Source organism: Pogona vitticeps, chromosome 3 (genome assembly GCF_051106095.1).
Source record: "Pogona vitticeps strain Pit_001003342236 chromosome 3, PviZW2.1, whole genome shotgun sequence".
NCBI lineage: Eukaryota > Metazoa > Chordata > Lepidosauria > Squamata > Agamidae > Pogona > Pogona vitticeps.
The window spans coordinates 263964198-263979560 of NC_135785.1; the positions used below are offsets into that span (position 1 = coordinate 263964198).

Below are 15363 nucleotides of genomic sequence, written 5' to 3' on the forward strand. Positions count from 1 at the left end.
GTGTCCAACTCTAGGGCGCGGTGCTCCTCCCCGTTTCCAAGCCGTAGAGCCAGTGTTTGTTCGAAGACAGTTTCCGTGGTCACGTGGCCAGCATGACTAGACACGGAACGCTGCGACCTTCCCACTGTGGCGGTACCTATTTATCGACTCACATTTTTACATGCGTTCGAACGGCTAGGTTGGCAGGAGCTGGGACAAGCGACGGGAGCTCCCTCCATTGAGTGGATTCGATCTTCTGACCTTACATCCCAGAGGCTTCTGTGGTTTAACCCGCAGCGCCAACACGTCCCCGTGCACCCCCATAGGCTCTCACATTGTTAAGGACACAGAGACATACTAAGAAAAAAATATGGAAAATCAGTGTTTCTTCATGGGAATCTTCCCTTATCAGCTCCCCTTTTTTCCCACACCTCAGGGGACTGCTTTTGAAGTAGGACTTAATCCCCAGAACCTGGACTTTGTTGCTATGGTGCTTCTGCACTCAGGTTGCAGGAGTTTCCATCATCCTTGTTTCTTTGATGAAGATTCAGTTCTCACAGGCAGAAATTGAACAGGTAAAGCTTAGGTTAGAATGTGGAGAGGCAAAAGGGTTTCCTCTAAGCAAAGGAGTCAGACAAGGGTGCATTTTATCCCCTTATCTATTCAATCTGTACGCAGAACATCTCATACAGAAAGCTGGACCAGATTCTGATGAAGGAGCGAAAATCGGAAGAAGCATCAATCATCTAAAATATACAGTTGACATATTTGAGCAGCAATGACTAGAAAAAGGCAGTGTCCGTAGAGGCCAACCACACTCTTGTACTCTTGAACACCATGTATGGGTGTGAAAGCTGGACAGTTAAAGAAAGTGGAAAGGGGGAGGAACCAGTGATGACCGGTGGTCAGCTCTGGAAAGGGCTCCTGGTCCCTCGGCAATTTTTGTGTTCCTGGAAGGGATTTATCACCCATCAGGAGAGATTAGGGGTCCTAAACAGAGGGAGAAATCCTGAGGTGATCACAGAGGTGTCGGAAGGCGACCCCCAAAGCTCAGGGAAGATCCCCCTTTGTGACCAAGCTGTTGGAAGGGGCCAGAAATATGGCGCTGAGTCGTGATAGCTCCATGTAAACAACAGAACAGGAGCTTATTTGAAATGAGATATACCAGTGGACAATAGAAAGTGGACGGGGAAAAATGATTCCTTTGAAATATGTTGCTGGTGGAGAGCTTCCGAGATACACCAGGCTTTCAGAATGATGAACAAGTGGGTCCCAGAGCAAATCAAGCCTGAATATTCTCAGGAGGCAAAAATGTTGAGATCAAAGCTGCTGTGGTTTGGTCACCTCCTGAGAAGGCAGGATTCTCTGGAAGCAGCAATCATGCTGGGAAAGGGGAAAGGCAGCAGGGGTCCTCAGGCCCAGAGAGGAGTTGTACTTAATGAATTTAATTTAACGGCTGGAGAGAAAAAAAACCTATGACATATTGCACTGCCGTCTGCTGGTGTTTCAGAAGCTCTCATTTCGTCTCAGACTTCTAGGTAGCAGGTGCCAGAGAGATTAGCAGAGAGAGGGCAGTGAATTTTGGCCAGCTGAACTCCACAGCTGGCCTGGTGGTCAAAGATTTTTGCTTTTCACAAGAGGTCTGGAGATGGTGTCAAGGGCTGGCCCAAGCACATGCAGAACCCAAGTGTGAAAAAAACGCACACAAACCCCTCCCCTTCCCCGGGAGACCTTTGACTGTTTAATTTTGACTTTATCCTGAGCCCTTCTCCATCTTCTGGCTAAAAACCGCCTAACTTATGAAAAGAGGAAACCCGTGGTGCGGAATTGTCCGTTGGGTGTTCCCAAGCAGGAAAATGTAATTAATGGTTATGGGCCCTCTTTCGTCAACATTGTGATGGCCTTCATCATCGGCAATGGATCTAAACTGCATTTCCCGGTGGAAATCTTGCCCATTTACAGTATCTAAATCTCCAAACAACTTTACAATAGAAATCCAGTTGTCCACAGCCCTTGTAAGTGCAGAGAACTCCCGTACACAATCTCTTTCGGGATTGGCAGCTTTTCAGCCATCACCTATAACGCATGATACAACCCCACGTTTTTGCCAGGGATGCACACCTGCCCTGCCCCCCGCCTCACCCGCTTTCTGACTAGGGTGACCGGTGGAGAAAAGTGAGAGGGTTCCCGGACTGTTAGTCATTGCTTCAAAGAGGAAAAGCAAGCAACACTAGCTGAAATGATTTATTTATTTAGAATATTTTTACCCTAGCTTTCTCTTTGAAAAAGACCCAAGGCGGCTTACATCAGCCATTGAAAAGCAATATTTAGAGCTAAAAACAATGAGTATACAAAGCAGCTTACATCATTAAAAGACAATATTAAAAGTTAAAAACACTTAGATTAGGCATCCTTCCATCTTGAAAGACTATGGTAACGTGCTTTGAACAGAGCACTTGGAACAGCGTCTAGTGTGGCCGAGGAGGCCAATTCGAGAGTGACAATTCCTTCCACATTGAAGACAAATCCAATCTGTCCCCTGTCCAGCTCCCTGGTTTTGCTGCTTTCGGGACGGCCTCTTTGCCTCGGTCTGCTGGACAAGGGTCTCTTCAAATTGGGAGAGGCCACGATGCACCGCCTGCCTCCAGGCTGAACGCTCAGATGTCAAGGTTTCCCATCTGTTGAGGTCTATTCCTAAGGCCTTCAGATCCCGCTGGCAGATCTCCTTGTATCGCAGCTGTGGTCTCCCTCTGGGGCGATTTCCCTGCACTCATTTTCCATACAGGAGATCTTTCGGAATCCGACCATCAGCCGTTCTCACGATATGCCTGAGCCAATAAAAACACTAAGTATAGAAATATTAAAAAGGAACAAACAAATACCAATCTGAGAAATGGTAGGCACTAGCAATGCTAACACCACAAAGCAGAAATGCACGGTCCATTTAGAAAAACCCATCTCAAGCAGCCAGTCAGTGAGGTAAAGCTTGCCCCGGAAGAGAAAGGTCTTTGGCTACTTGTGGAAGGGCAGACAAGATGGGGCCAGGCTTGCCTCCAGTGGGAGGGAGTTCCACCGTCTCTGGGAGCAGCCACAGAGAAGGCCCCTCTCCTCTGTTCCCTCCATATATTGATTAAAGGCACCGAAACCTGAACCTCTTTTTCACTTGAACACCATGTCATAGACAAGAGTATTTGTAATTGAAAAAGAACATATTCCAAATCCCTTTTTTTTTTTTTTGCAAATGTTCTGGGGGGGGGGAAGGGCTTTGGTTATAAAACACACCCTGTCCCCCCCCCTCAACTTGGTCTGTTGTTTTTTTCCCCTCCAGGTCCCCCCCCCAATCTCCACCCCACACACGGGAAGGTAACGTCTGTAGGCGGGTGAGAGGGTGGCCCCAGCAGGCAAGGGAGGGCCGCTTGCCGGACCCTCTCCGGCCCTTCCCTTGGGCGAGGGGGAGCAGCGACACCCCCGCGGGAAGGGCCGCACCGTCGGAGGCGCCCGTGGGAAAGGGGAAAAGGCTGGCCAGCCTGCCCGACGCCTACACGTGCCTCGGGAGGAGCCGCGCCCGGCCAGCCCCGGCAGGCAGGCAGGCAGGCGGAGGCGAGGGGCGCTCCCGCGTCTCGGGGGCGGAGGGGGTGGTGGTGGTGGTGGGGTTCGCCACCAGCACGTGGGAACGCGGGCCGCCGCGCCTGTTCTGCGCACCCGCGCCTACGCGTGTATGTGCACCCGCAAGAGAGAGAGAGAGAGACAGAGAACGCGCTCTTCCACCCGCGGCCCCTTTCAGACGACCCGCCCGCCCGCCTGTCCTCCCTCGCTTGGCCGGCCGGAGGGGGGGCAACCGCCCACCCAGTTGCTTCCCTCTCCCTCCCTCCCTCCAGCCCCCTGGGAGGCACGGGAAGGGTCGGGGGTGGCCCGGGAGCGCCGGCGCCGTGGGAAGCGCCCGACCCGGGCATCACCACCAGGCAGGGCGAGGGAGGCGGAGGCGGAGGCGGGGCGCGAGCGGGGAGGAGGAGGGGGGGGAAGAGAAGAGCCTCCCCGGCCCCCTTTTTTTTCGGGGCGGCGCGAAGAAGAGGAAGGAGGAGGAGGAGGAGGAGGAGACGCGGCGGCCGGAGGGGTCCGGCGGGGAAAGCTCTGCGGCCGAGCCTCCGCGGACAGAGGGAGCAGCGGCAGCGGCGGCGGCGGCCGGAGGGGGCCGGGGATGGCGCGGCCGTGAAGGCGGACCGACGGGCGGCCGGGAGGGAGGCCGGCTTCTCTCCGCCTCGCCCTCCGGAGGCTCCCTCGCTCGCGCCTGCCTGCCTGCCTGCCGTCCAGACCGACCGACCGAGGCGCGGTGCCGGGAGCCGAAGGCCAGCCGCCGCCGCCGGAGCAGCATCAGCATCTGGAGCATCTGCCTCCGCTTCCTCCGCACCGGGAGCATCGCTCGGGGCGCCCCCCCCCCTCGGGGCTCGCGCCTCCGCCGCCGCCGGCCATGGGCGACAAGGGCACCCGGTGAGTAAGGGGGCGGCCGCGGACGATGGGGGACCACCACCACCTCCTCCCTTGGGCCTTGGACCGGGTGTGGGCTTGGGGATGCCGCGCACCCCGCCGCGCTCGGGGCAGGGCGGCTGCTCTTTCCCCCCACCCCCCCCCACCACGTTCACACGTTACCCGCGGGGGTTGCGGCTCCCCGTGTCTCAGCGGGCGAGCAGGGGGTGGGTGGGTCGGGCGGCGCATGCTGGGGCAAACTCGGGCGTCGCCGGGGGACGTGTGCCCCCCCCAGAGGTAACGTGGGAAAGGGGCTGTGCAGATGCGTGTCTGGAAAGCGGGCTCGGAGGTGGTGCGCATCTCTACGGTGTCGGCCTCGCGGGCCTTTCCTGGGGCGGGCAGTCGCGGGGGGCAGAATCCCTCGCCGCTCGGAGGAAGAAACGCCGGAGCCCCAAGCTGTAAGACCGAAAGGCTACAGGGGGTCGGGGACCTGTTTTATTTGGGGGGCGGGGAGGAGCGAGGGGAGTTATCTCTCTTTTAAAACCTGGGAACGGACCAGGTGTCGCAGGTGTCACAGCAGGGAAGAGCAGTCCTTCACACCGGGTGGCATGCCTTTGGAACTCATTGCCACAAGATGCGGGCCCCAAGGCCAGACAGATGTGGGGCAGAGGCCTGGAGGCCTGGACCATTATTCTCCTCCCCTTGCGTGGCCTCAGGCTCTCTTCTTTTCCCTTAAGAAGGATTTCTTTTCGGAGGGAGAGAGGGAGATGTTGCCATGGAAGGGGGAACAAACAATGTGTGCATTTTTTAACATTTATTTATGTATTTTTAAAAAAAGATCAAGAGAGCAGGTTTGGGGGGGCACCTCCAGATGTCAGGATGAGTGTGAACACAGAGGTGAAGTGAGCTCCTTTCTCAGACTTGGCTCACGGCCTCTTTTTATTCCCCCCCCCCTGCAAGCACAGCAGGGAACCCAAGCAGAGTACAGCCCCCCCCCAAAAAAGGAACAAGACAAAACGAGACCCACAGCAGTGGGGTGAGAGGGAGGTGGCACCGACCAGAAGTCCTGGTGTGTGTTTCTCCTCCAGTGTAAGCACCCAGAGGTTGACTCTCACCTAAGAAAGTGTGTGCAGTCTCGAGAGGGCATCCTTGGGTGTGATTTGCGAAAGAATGGGGTGGCCTGATTTGGGTGGGGTGGGGGTTGTTTGAACGGAGGGACCCGGATCGATTAGCTTCGCTCTTCATTACGGCATTATTTATGGCTGTTTCTTTCTGGTGTGCAGCGCCTGGCACACGCTGGGTGTGGAATGAAGCTCTCCCAAGACAGCTAATTTATCTGCGCTACAGGGCTGGGGAGGGGGGGGGTGCAGGGAGGATGATAAGAGGGATAATCCAAAATGGTTGGAGGGCATCAGACTAGATTAGCTGCTCAGTCTTGACTGTGAAATGGGAAGGCCTGTGGTGAGGGGGGGGGGGGCGGAAAAATTGAAAAAAACAAAACACATTTTTTCTCTCTTTTTTTCCTCCCCAAAGCTGTTTTACACGGCTTCAAAATTTCCGGGAATCTGGCATCCCTTTTTCTTTGCAAACCCCAAAGCCCTTGGCAACCTGCTCACTCCATTTAGGGGAGTTGAGCATTTTGGAGCAGTTCGCCCTCTGGAAGAGACAAAGCTGTGGGTCACCCCCCCCCAGCAGCTGGCTAAGGGCATGCCCACCCTAGGTGGAGACCGTCAAGAGCGATGCTTAGCATCTCAGGGAACTGAGATCTGCAGAAGATGTTGAGAGGATGCCGGTCCCATGGACGTGGCCTTCTCATAGGGGTCCCTGCTCTCGTCTCAGGACCCGCTGTGTTCTCAGCCAGCCGGGCTGTGATCTTCCGTCCAGGCCAGAGAGGGTCTGGAACGACGTGCTGGTCAACCCCAGCTTAGGGAAAACCCAGACGTCGACCCCCAGATGTGCCTATCAGGGCTGAGCAGAACCTCTGTCTTTTCCCATGTGTAAAAGCCCCCTTTGGTTCTCCCCCTTCACTGCTCTGGTGAAGGAGCCACGCTTTAGACAAGGTGTGTGTAACAGGAGCCCAGCTGAACCCACCTTTCCACTGAGAAGCAGGAATGGGGTACTTAAAACCTTTGCCCTTAATAAATCCTGCAACGGCAGAGCTGGGAAGGGACCTGGTGAAGGAGGCGCCGTGGGGGAATCAAACTCCCAAACTCGGGATCTGCAGCCAGGGACCTCAGCAGTTGTGTTTCCGGGGTGTGTGTGTGTCAACAGGCAAACAGCCGGCATTGTTCATGGGAGGTGACAGGGCAATCCAGAGGATGCTCCGTTTGGTTGGTTTTCCTCCTCCGGCTCCCTTCCCCTTAATTTTTTTACACCCTTGGGACTGTAGAGTCAAGCCGGATGGACCGTTCACAAGGTTTAAGTCGATGAAAGATTTCATGCCGCTTTCAGTGTTGGGCAGAAGAGGAGGAAGAGCCTGCAGGAAAGAGCCAAGCCCTTCCTGCTTCTCTGCTCAGAAGGCCCCCCCCTCCCCAGTGTCTGTCCCCCCCCCTTCCCCAAAGAAAACAGTCATATAAGCTTTTGTTATGATGTGCTTGCGTGGGTCAGGTTGTCCAGGCTAGCTGTGCTCCTCACTCAGGGAATTTTGCTTTCTGGCATTCTCTCTTGTTTAAGGGTTGTGCGCTCACCACTACAGTATGTGTGGGCCGATAAGTGTGCCTTTTGGGAACAGAAGTAGAAAACAGCATCAGCCACAGAATATTTGAAAGGTGGCTGCAAAATGTGGCTGGTCCCACCTTTTAGCTGCAGGTCCCTTCTGCGTCCTTAGAGGAGGGCTGCCTTCCTTCCGCGTGGCTGTTGTTTTTCGACTCTTGGTTCACTGAACCCCGTGAGGCCTGCTCTGCCTGGTAGCTTCTCTCTCTCTCTCTGTGTGTGTGATCTTTGAGGATATAAGAAACACTTGCAAAATTTCCCCTCCTTGGTGTCAAGTCTCATCTGTCCCCACGCAGGCACCCTGTTGAAAAAAAAAAGGCACCCACAGGGAGATTTCTTAGCTTCCACGCAAGGCTAAAAAGGTGAACATGTTTTCTTTTCAGCACCAGTATTAGCAAAAACAAAACAAAACAAAAAAACACATACAAATACACTACAGGGTTGTTCTTTGTGCACAAAAACCATGTTTTCTGCACAGCATGTACTGTTTTCCGTGAAAAAAGCAGCTCCATCTCTCTCTTTCTCTTTTTCTCTTGCAAACACGTTAAAATGAGAAATAAGTACACATATGGTTCTTTCATTTTGTCTGTCAGAGAAAAACCCTTTGAAGTCACAAAGGTTGTGAGTCTAGTCCCTTTCCTTTCACTTGCTCAGAGATTAAATGGACATCTAGGTATGTACTGTACATAATCCATAAGTGTTTGGTACCCTGGAGATGTCAGGAACGAAACCTGGGACCTTCGGTGCGTGAAGCAGGGGAGCGACAGAAACCCTTTCTCCTTCCGAAGCCCTGTGGTGGCCTCTTTGAACGGGCTTGGCTTTCCCAAGCCTTGGTGGGACTGCCCCTTCTTCCCAAACTCAGGACCTTGGGTGTTTCCTAGAGGCTAGAAGAGGCTATGATCAGCACTTCTGGGAGTTGTAGTCCCAGAGAAGCTGGGGGTTGAAGTTTGGAAATCACTTCTGCGCCTTCCTTGATGGGACTCCACATCCTTGACCCAAATAGGCCTTCAGGGTTTACTTGTGGTTTTGCACCCTCAAGTCCCTTCTGACTTAGTTTTCGAGGTATGTGAGATGTTCAAAGCATACTTCATCACTGCTATCCTCCAGGGCATTGCTGTGGCCGAGCAGAGATTAGAACCCAGGTCTCTTGAGCCGAGTCTGACACGGTCAACCCACTACACCACACTGGCTCTCATGTGCCATCAAGTCCATTCTGACTTTTCCAGGTGAGAGAAGACGCAGAAGAGGTCTACCGTTCCCTTCTTCTTGGGGGGGTCGGGTCCACAGACTGGCCCAAGGCTACACCGGCTGGCTCTATTTCGCAGGAAGCAGAGTGGAGAATTAAACTCCCAACCGATGCCTGAAACACTGAGCTATCCAGCCAGCGCAAAAGAAGGATCATTGGCCATCAAGTCAATTCTGACTTAGGGTGATCCTTTCGAAGGTTGTCCAGGTAGAGAGGACTCAGGAGTAAATTCCCCTTCCCTTCTTCTAGGATTGCCCTGGGAGCACCCTGAAGCTTTTTGCCCAAAGCCTCCCAGGCTGGCTTTTCTCGCAGGAGATGCGCGGTGGGGGGAATCGAACTCTCCACCTCTGGCCCCACAGCCACACACCTAACTCACAGAGTGATTCAGCCAATCAAGGTTTACGTCCAAATAAGTGGCTCCTTGCTTTAAAAGGGGGGGGAAAACATACTTGGTATATGCATGCTTGAGTTTTGGAAAGGAGACCCCATGATCCCAGCAGTGGCGACCTCATCCTTTTAGCTGAAGACCGAAGGCTTAGTATGAGGGCTGAAGCCTCCATTTGGGGGGTGGGTGGGAGTCCCTCCCCACTGGACCCCTGGCTGGCTGGGGTAGGCTTGCTCTCGGAACCTCTGGCCTCTGGAGAAGGATGGCTGGCAGCGAGCTTTTGAAAGATGGGCCTAATCGGAAGGGAGGCGGCTGCGAGGTACTAGCAAGCGAGGGATCCCTGGGGCAGATCCGTAGCCGGTGCCAACACAGCGCCTGGATTAAGGGCAGGGAGATTTCCTTTCTCCCCACGCCACCCTTGCGTCTTTGCTCCCGGCAGGAAAAGTCCTGGCGTCTGACTCAAACGGCACACACACACACTGTGCCAGCGTCTCCTTCTGCACAATTGAGCCGAAGGGCTGCGTTCAGGAGCAGGATCCGTGCCTTCTCTCAAGCGCCGTGTGTTTCTCAAGGCAACCAGGGGCCGGAGGGGGTTGCAGAACGTTGGTCCGCCCTGAGCCCTTCTTTGCTTCCTTCAGGCTCCTTTTCCTTTTGATTCCCGTTCTTTTATGGCTGGCCACGTTTAGACCCTCCTCCCCACCCGGGAGTTCAAGGTGAGCACGGCCTTTCTGCAGGATCCGATCCGTGTTTCCCAACCCGACAGCTTATCTCGTAGGGTGGCTGGGGGGTTCTGGGAGATGTAGTCCAAACAGATGATGATTGCACAGAGTGCTGTGGGTTGCAGGGACGACTGCCTGTTATGGTAGACCAGCGTCAGCATCACCCCCCTGGCGCTGTATGGATGGATGCCCCTATTGCCTAGGTTGGTTGTGGGCCAGATTCGGGTGGCCTGTATGTCTGTCTGAGGGTTCACCGGCCATCGGCTGGGTTCATCATCCGCCAGCATTCATAGGCCCAAGCAAGCAAGGAAGGGGATCATCTGATCCGTCAGCGTTCTTTCTCTCAGCTGCTCTTGCATCGCTCATTCCGGTGTGCAAATCCTCAGCAGCACAGCAGTTTTTAAAATTTTTCACTTCCCCCACATTTGCCTGTTCCAGGTGCTGGGAATCTTGCGAGTCAAGCCGGGAGCATGAAAACCCTCTTCCTCTTTGCTTTCTGCTGAGGTGGCTGGAGCTGCCGGGAAGTTTTTGTGGAACCCGATGTGAAGTTGCAATGGGTGGCTTCTCATCCTGACAGGTTTCCACATCTTGCAGCAGGCTGGGCTTGGCTGTATCGCACGTCGTTAATGGGGAGTCTGGCCTGGACCACTGGCTGGCTTCCTGCCGCTCTTTACAGCACTGAAACCCATTAAATGTCCGTTTTAAGCCCAGGGAGGAGGGGGCCTGGCTGGTTGAGCAGGAACCCCTTCCTTTGGTATATGCTAAGGTGCTGCAGATCGCAGAGGGGCGACCTGCAATCATATGCAGTCAGAAAAGGACTTCTTCTGTTGCAAATCTCCTTCATGTGCTGGCAGGACTGTGCCAGGAGGAACTTCAGCCCTGCTTCTGTTGGAAGTCCTTAAATTTGCATCTCAGTACCTTCCTGAATACACCTGGTCTTGTCTGGTTTTGCAAACTAAGCAGGCTCAAATCCCCTCTCCATACTGGGGTGATACTGGGGACCTCTAGAGATGGCTGGGGAAGAAGCCTAAGGGAAACCTGGAGAGCAGGTGCGAGCATCAGAATTAGGATGAGGATACGGCAGTGTCCTTAGTCCTCACCTGGTTCCTAAAATAATCTCAGCCCCGTGCATGGCAGGTCTCTTTCGAATCATGGCTCGGCTTTGCTGCTTCTCAGCTGGAATGGGTATCCTGCTTTCCAAAGCCCCTTCCTTACTCTCTGGGCAACACCCTAAGGAGTTACGGCACCTGCAGCAGAGTGCTGGGTGCGGAATAAAAACCAAATAAAGAGCTGACTTGTCCTTCTGTGGGAGTGCTCTTCTGGCTGGGACTCCCGGTTCATGTTTTGTATTTAATCGAGCTGTGGACTAGCGCAGTAAGTGGCTGCGGAGCAGGCGCAACCATTCTGGAAACTGGCATTGACAGCGGAAGCGACAACGTACAGCTAATCATCTAAAGGAAACCCTATTTAGGCGCTGTAGAGGAGAGGGGTTGGGTTACAGAAACGGCTAGAGGTGGTTTGAGTGATCTCCAGGGCCTGTTGCTCCCTCCAGCTAAGATGGAAGAACAAGAAGAAGCTGGAAGTCACCTCAAAAGTGGCAGGAAGGGAGAGCTGCCAGAGTTGCAATCTACACGTGGATCTAGAAAAGACAAGAGGGGGAAATTATCTTCCAGATTCTCCTTTCTCAACCGGGTGCTCGTGGGAGATGTTTCCTGATTCAAGAGAACCTTGCTTAGCTGCAGTTGCTTACCTTTGAGGAGAGCCTTGCCTTTCTCCTGTTAATTGGATTGGCTTTACCATAATCCCTGGCGGTGCTTGTACTCCTGCCCTAATCCTTTTCGTTAAATCTCCTTTTTTTCCCCCTCTGAAGATCAACATTGGCATTCAAGGGCTGCAGGTGGGATGGTCAAGGGAGAGGCAAGAGAGAGACTGGGTTGCTGCAGAAGCAGGATTAAAACCCAGTACCAAGTCCTTGGGCTGGAAGCGCCTTTAACGGTTGACAATTCGTGTAACTGTCTCCGGTCTTGCTTGTTCCCACTCACCTGCCTTTGTTCTGTCGCTTCCTAGACGGGAAGAAAGCTGAGCAGCCAGATGCAGGTCTTCCTATAACTGTAGTCACTTCAAGGGGCTCCCAAGATCATCTAGTCTAACCCCCCACCAGTGCAGGAAACCCCTGTCTCAAGAGTCCCTGATAAGAGGATGGTCCAACCTCTGTTTCCAACTGGTGTGCAAGAAGGAGGGTCACAGAGGAAGACTTTTACCGGCCATTTGCCTCTTGGCCTTCCGCTTGTTTCTGGATCTCAAGAACAGATAGCTGCACCCATATTTCTGCCCTGATGGAAGACACTCCGTGTTAAATGTTGTGTGTAAATCTGAGCAGGGAGAATTTTGCCTCTCATGAGATCTTCCCCCAAAAAGATATGGAGAGGAGCATGGAAAGTGATGGGTTTCGGACTACAACTCCCAGAATCCACAGCCAAGGAAGCTCTGTGTGTTAATTTGATTTGTGCCCCACCTTTCCCCCCAAACTGGGACTCAAAGTGACGCAAAGCAAGATGAAGTAGAAATGATTCAGACTGGGGGGAAAATAATATCAAAACACAATTAAATTGTGTTCAAATACAGTGGGGTTCAATACAGCAAGGAAGATGCCAAATTCTCTTCTCTTCTCCAGGCTAGAAAGCTTCCTTCACCCTGTCACAGAGGGCTGGTTTCCATCTTCTTTACCGTATTTGTTTGTTTGTTTGTTTGTTTGTTTGTTTGTTTGTTTGTTTCACTTATATGCCGCCCTCTCTACCCAAAGTTCTCTGGGCAACTTACAATTTTGTGTCATAGAAAGAAAACAAGACTGAAACAAGAAGTCTTGTGGTGCCTTTAAGATGAGCAGGTTGGTCTGTGTGGACTCCCAAAGTCAGCTTCTTCAGACGCTTTTTTTCCTTTTTGCATCCAAGACCGTCGCCTTGCATCTTGGCGCAGGCCAGCTTGTCAATATCCTTCTTAAACTGTGATTGATTGATGGCCAGTGGCCAGAACTGGATACAGGATTCTGGATGAGCCCTGATCAAAGCTGAGTTGGGGTGACTTCCCTTGGTTTGGTTTGGACACTAGAGTTCTATTGATGGAGGCTAGCATCATATTGGCTTTTTTTGCTGCTGCATTACGCTCTTGGCTGATGTTTGGCTTGTCATCTACTAAACGCCCCCCTAGCTGTCACCCATCTTATACAGTATTTGTGCTTCTGATTTTTCTTGCCTAAATGTAGAACTTCAAGGTTTTCCCTGCTGAAACTCATTCTGTTTAATCTGGCCCAGTTCCCAAGCCTATTTAGGTCATCTTGAATCTTTAATTTATCGTCATACTCAACTGTACTGTTCTTATATGTGATCCAAAGAATATGATAACACAGTGCTTGCTGGCTTTTGTCACTTCAGGTGTGTAATAGATGGGCTGATGGTAGCTAAAAATGCTTTACCTGGGTCACCAAACAACCTTTGTGTGTGGTGATATATATAAATATTAAAACCTGTCTGGATCATTGGCATTCCAATTCCAGGAGATGCCAGAGTTGAAAATAAAGAATTGGAAAAACTAACAAAATACAGAAATCTGGCCATCCGAACTTCTCGCTTGTGGATGAAATGCATTTTATGTGGCCCCCGTCGTCATTGGGGCTTTGGGAACAATATCAAGGAATGCCATACAGTATTATACGTAAGCAGTTGCAGATATCAGCAGTTGCCTATCAGACTTCACACCGTTTACCATCAAAGCATGCAATTCTCCCCACTGCTGGTTTAAAGAACATGTCCTGGAAAAGCTGCAGCATGTGATTCTGCTGATCCTGTATTTTGGCTCCGAGCGCCGCTGGGCTGGAAGACACATCGCTGAGTGTGTTCGTGTCATGTCATAGTGAGTACCCGTCATAACAGAAATACCTCGCGGTGGGTGTTTAAAAGTCAGCTTACACAGATTTTTCCCCCTTTAAAGGTGCATGGTGCCCAACAGTTTCATGCGCTTCAACTGCAGTGATAAACATGGAGGTGGAGGTGTTCATCATGACAGCTCGTGAAGTCAGCCCTCCTCCCAAGGAGAGCCCGATAATGCAGGTTGCCGGACTGGGCCATAGCAACAAACGACAAACAGGTCTTTTGTAAAGCCAATGGCTCTTAACTGTCCATTAAAGACCAAACCAAGAACAAGGAGATTTTGCAATAATGATCTTTGAAAAATCAGCTACCGTATTTTTCCATGTATAAGACACACCCACCCACTTTTCTAACCCAAAATTTCTTTCTTTGCAAGAAAGTGGAGGGGGAAAGCATTCAGAGGGGGAAAGTGATTCCTGCTTTCCCCCTCCACTTTCTCCGCAAAAAGGTCCTTTCCTCCTCCATGTTTTGCAAAGAAAATGGATGGGGGAAAGCAATTCCTCCTTTCCCCCTACATTTTCGTTGGAAACGTTTTGCAACAAATATGTAGGGGGAAAGGAGGAATCGCTTTTCCCCTCTATTTTCTTTGCAAAATGTGGAGGGGGAAAGCAGGGATCCAAGCGCTTTGATCCCACCCCCCTTACTTCCGTGTATAAAACGACCCTGAAGTTTTCTTTTAATTAATTTAGGGAAAAGTGTCATTTTATACATGGAAAAATACTGTACAGTAACATGTCGGTAACAAGCAAGCTGGGAGAGGGAGGGGGGATGAGGCAGGTAACATCATAAATCCTTCTACTTAAAAAGACCAGGGACTTCGATCCAGTGAGCCCTGGCTTTTGTACACAAACTGACTGCAGAGATGAAAGGTGTGACACGGAATACATTTTAAAAGTGGCAAATGTCGGTGTTTTTGTTTTTCCCCAGTCTGTTGCCCTCCAGATGTGCTGTGTTAGGAGCCGCCCTGGCTAGCTGCAGTCCAAGAGGGCTTGGTGGAAGCAGGGAGCAGGTATGGGGAAGGGCCCTTTAAAGCTCAGGACTGGCACCGGAATGCAGAGTTCCTTGCAGTGGAAGGGGTGCGTGTGGGTGTTTGTGCGTGCGTGCGTGTACTCTCCTTTCAGAATCCTTCACCTTGGCAAAGAACGCTTGACCGCCTGTTTCCCAGAGCCCACCCACCCCCATCCTGGGAACCCAGGCGCTCCATCGGACGATCTGCTTGGAAAGTTCAGAGATGTCAGAAGCGCTTTTCTTCAGAAAGAAAAGCTTTGGCAAACGGATTTGCTCGCCTCCTGCCCTCCGCACGGCCTGTGCATCTGTGTTGTTAACCAGCTCTGGGAAAGGCTGGGGGAGGAAAGAGCCTTGCCTTGTTGCTTCGACAATTTTTGACTCCTTCCGTGCTGTCAGGCGTTTAATGGCATCCTTGCCTTGTTTTGAAAGCTGGGAGTAACAAGCCCAGCATGAAACCAACTCTTGAGGTGCGTCATCTCTTGTTTTCCTCGCTCTCTCCTCAAAACCTTCCGTGGCAGAGCGTAACCTGTAGACTCCGGTCGCAGGGCTGAGCGAGGCAGCGAGAGCCCTCCGTAGGGCAGGTCAAACAAAGTTTTGGCCCAGGGGGAAGACATTTAGGAGGCAGAAGAAAGAAAAAAATCAACCCCATCTTTCCTCCTTGGTATTTGCGGCTGGAGACTGCAATGTTTCCAGCTTCCAGGAGTCGTTCCCAGACAAAACGAAACAGGCAAGTTCAGGATAGAGGTGATATAGCCATTAAGTATCCCAACCTGGAGATTCTTCCCCCTTATTCTGCCCTCTCTCGTTATATACCAATTTTGCATGAAATGTGGTGCTGGAGGAGAGCTTTGTTGACGCTCTGGATTGCTGGAAAGATGAACAAGTGGGTCCTAGATCAAATCAAGCCTGAGCTACCTCTGGAAA

At 52.1% G+C, this 15363-nt stretch overlaps 1 protein-coding gene across 1 annotated transcript in view; it reads left to right on the plus strand.

The window, feature by feature from the left end:
* Positions 1-4047: 4047 nt before the first annotated feature.
* The window catches only part of ARRB1 (arrestin beta 1), a 114755-nt gene continuing 103439 nt past the window's right edge, over positions 4048-15363 (plus strand). Inside the window, exon 1 of the mRNA XM_072993403.2 lies at positions 4048-4467. Within this exon, the coding sequence (XP_072849504.1) occupies positions 4448-4467 (20 nt within the window). The 5' untranslated portion in view covers positions 4048-4447. The remainder of the gene's footprint in view (positions 4468-15363) is intronic.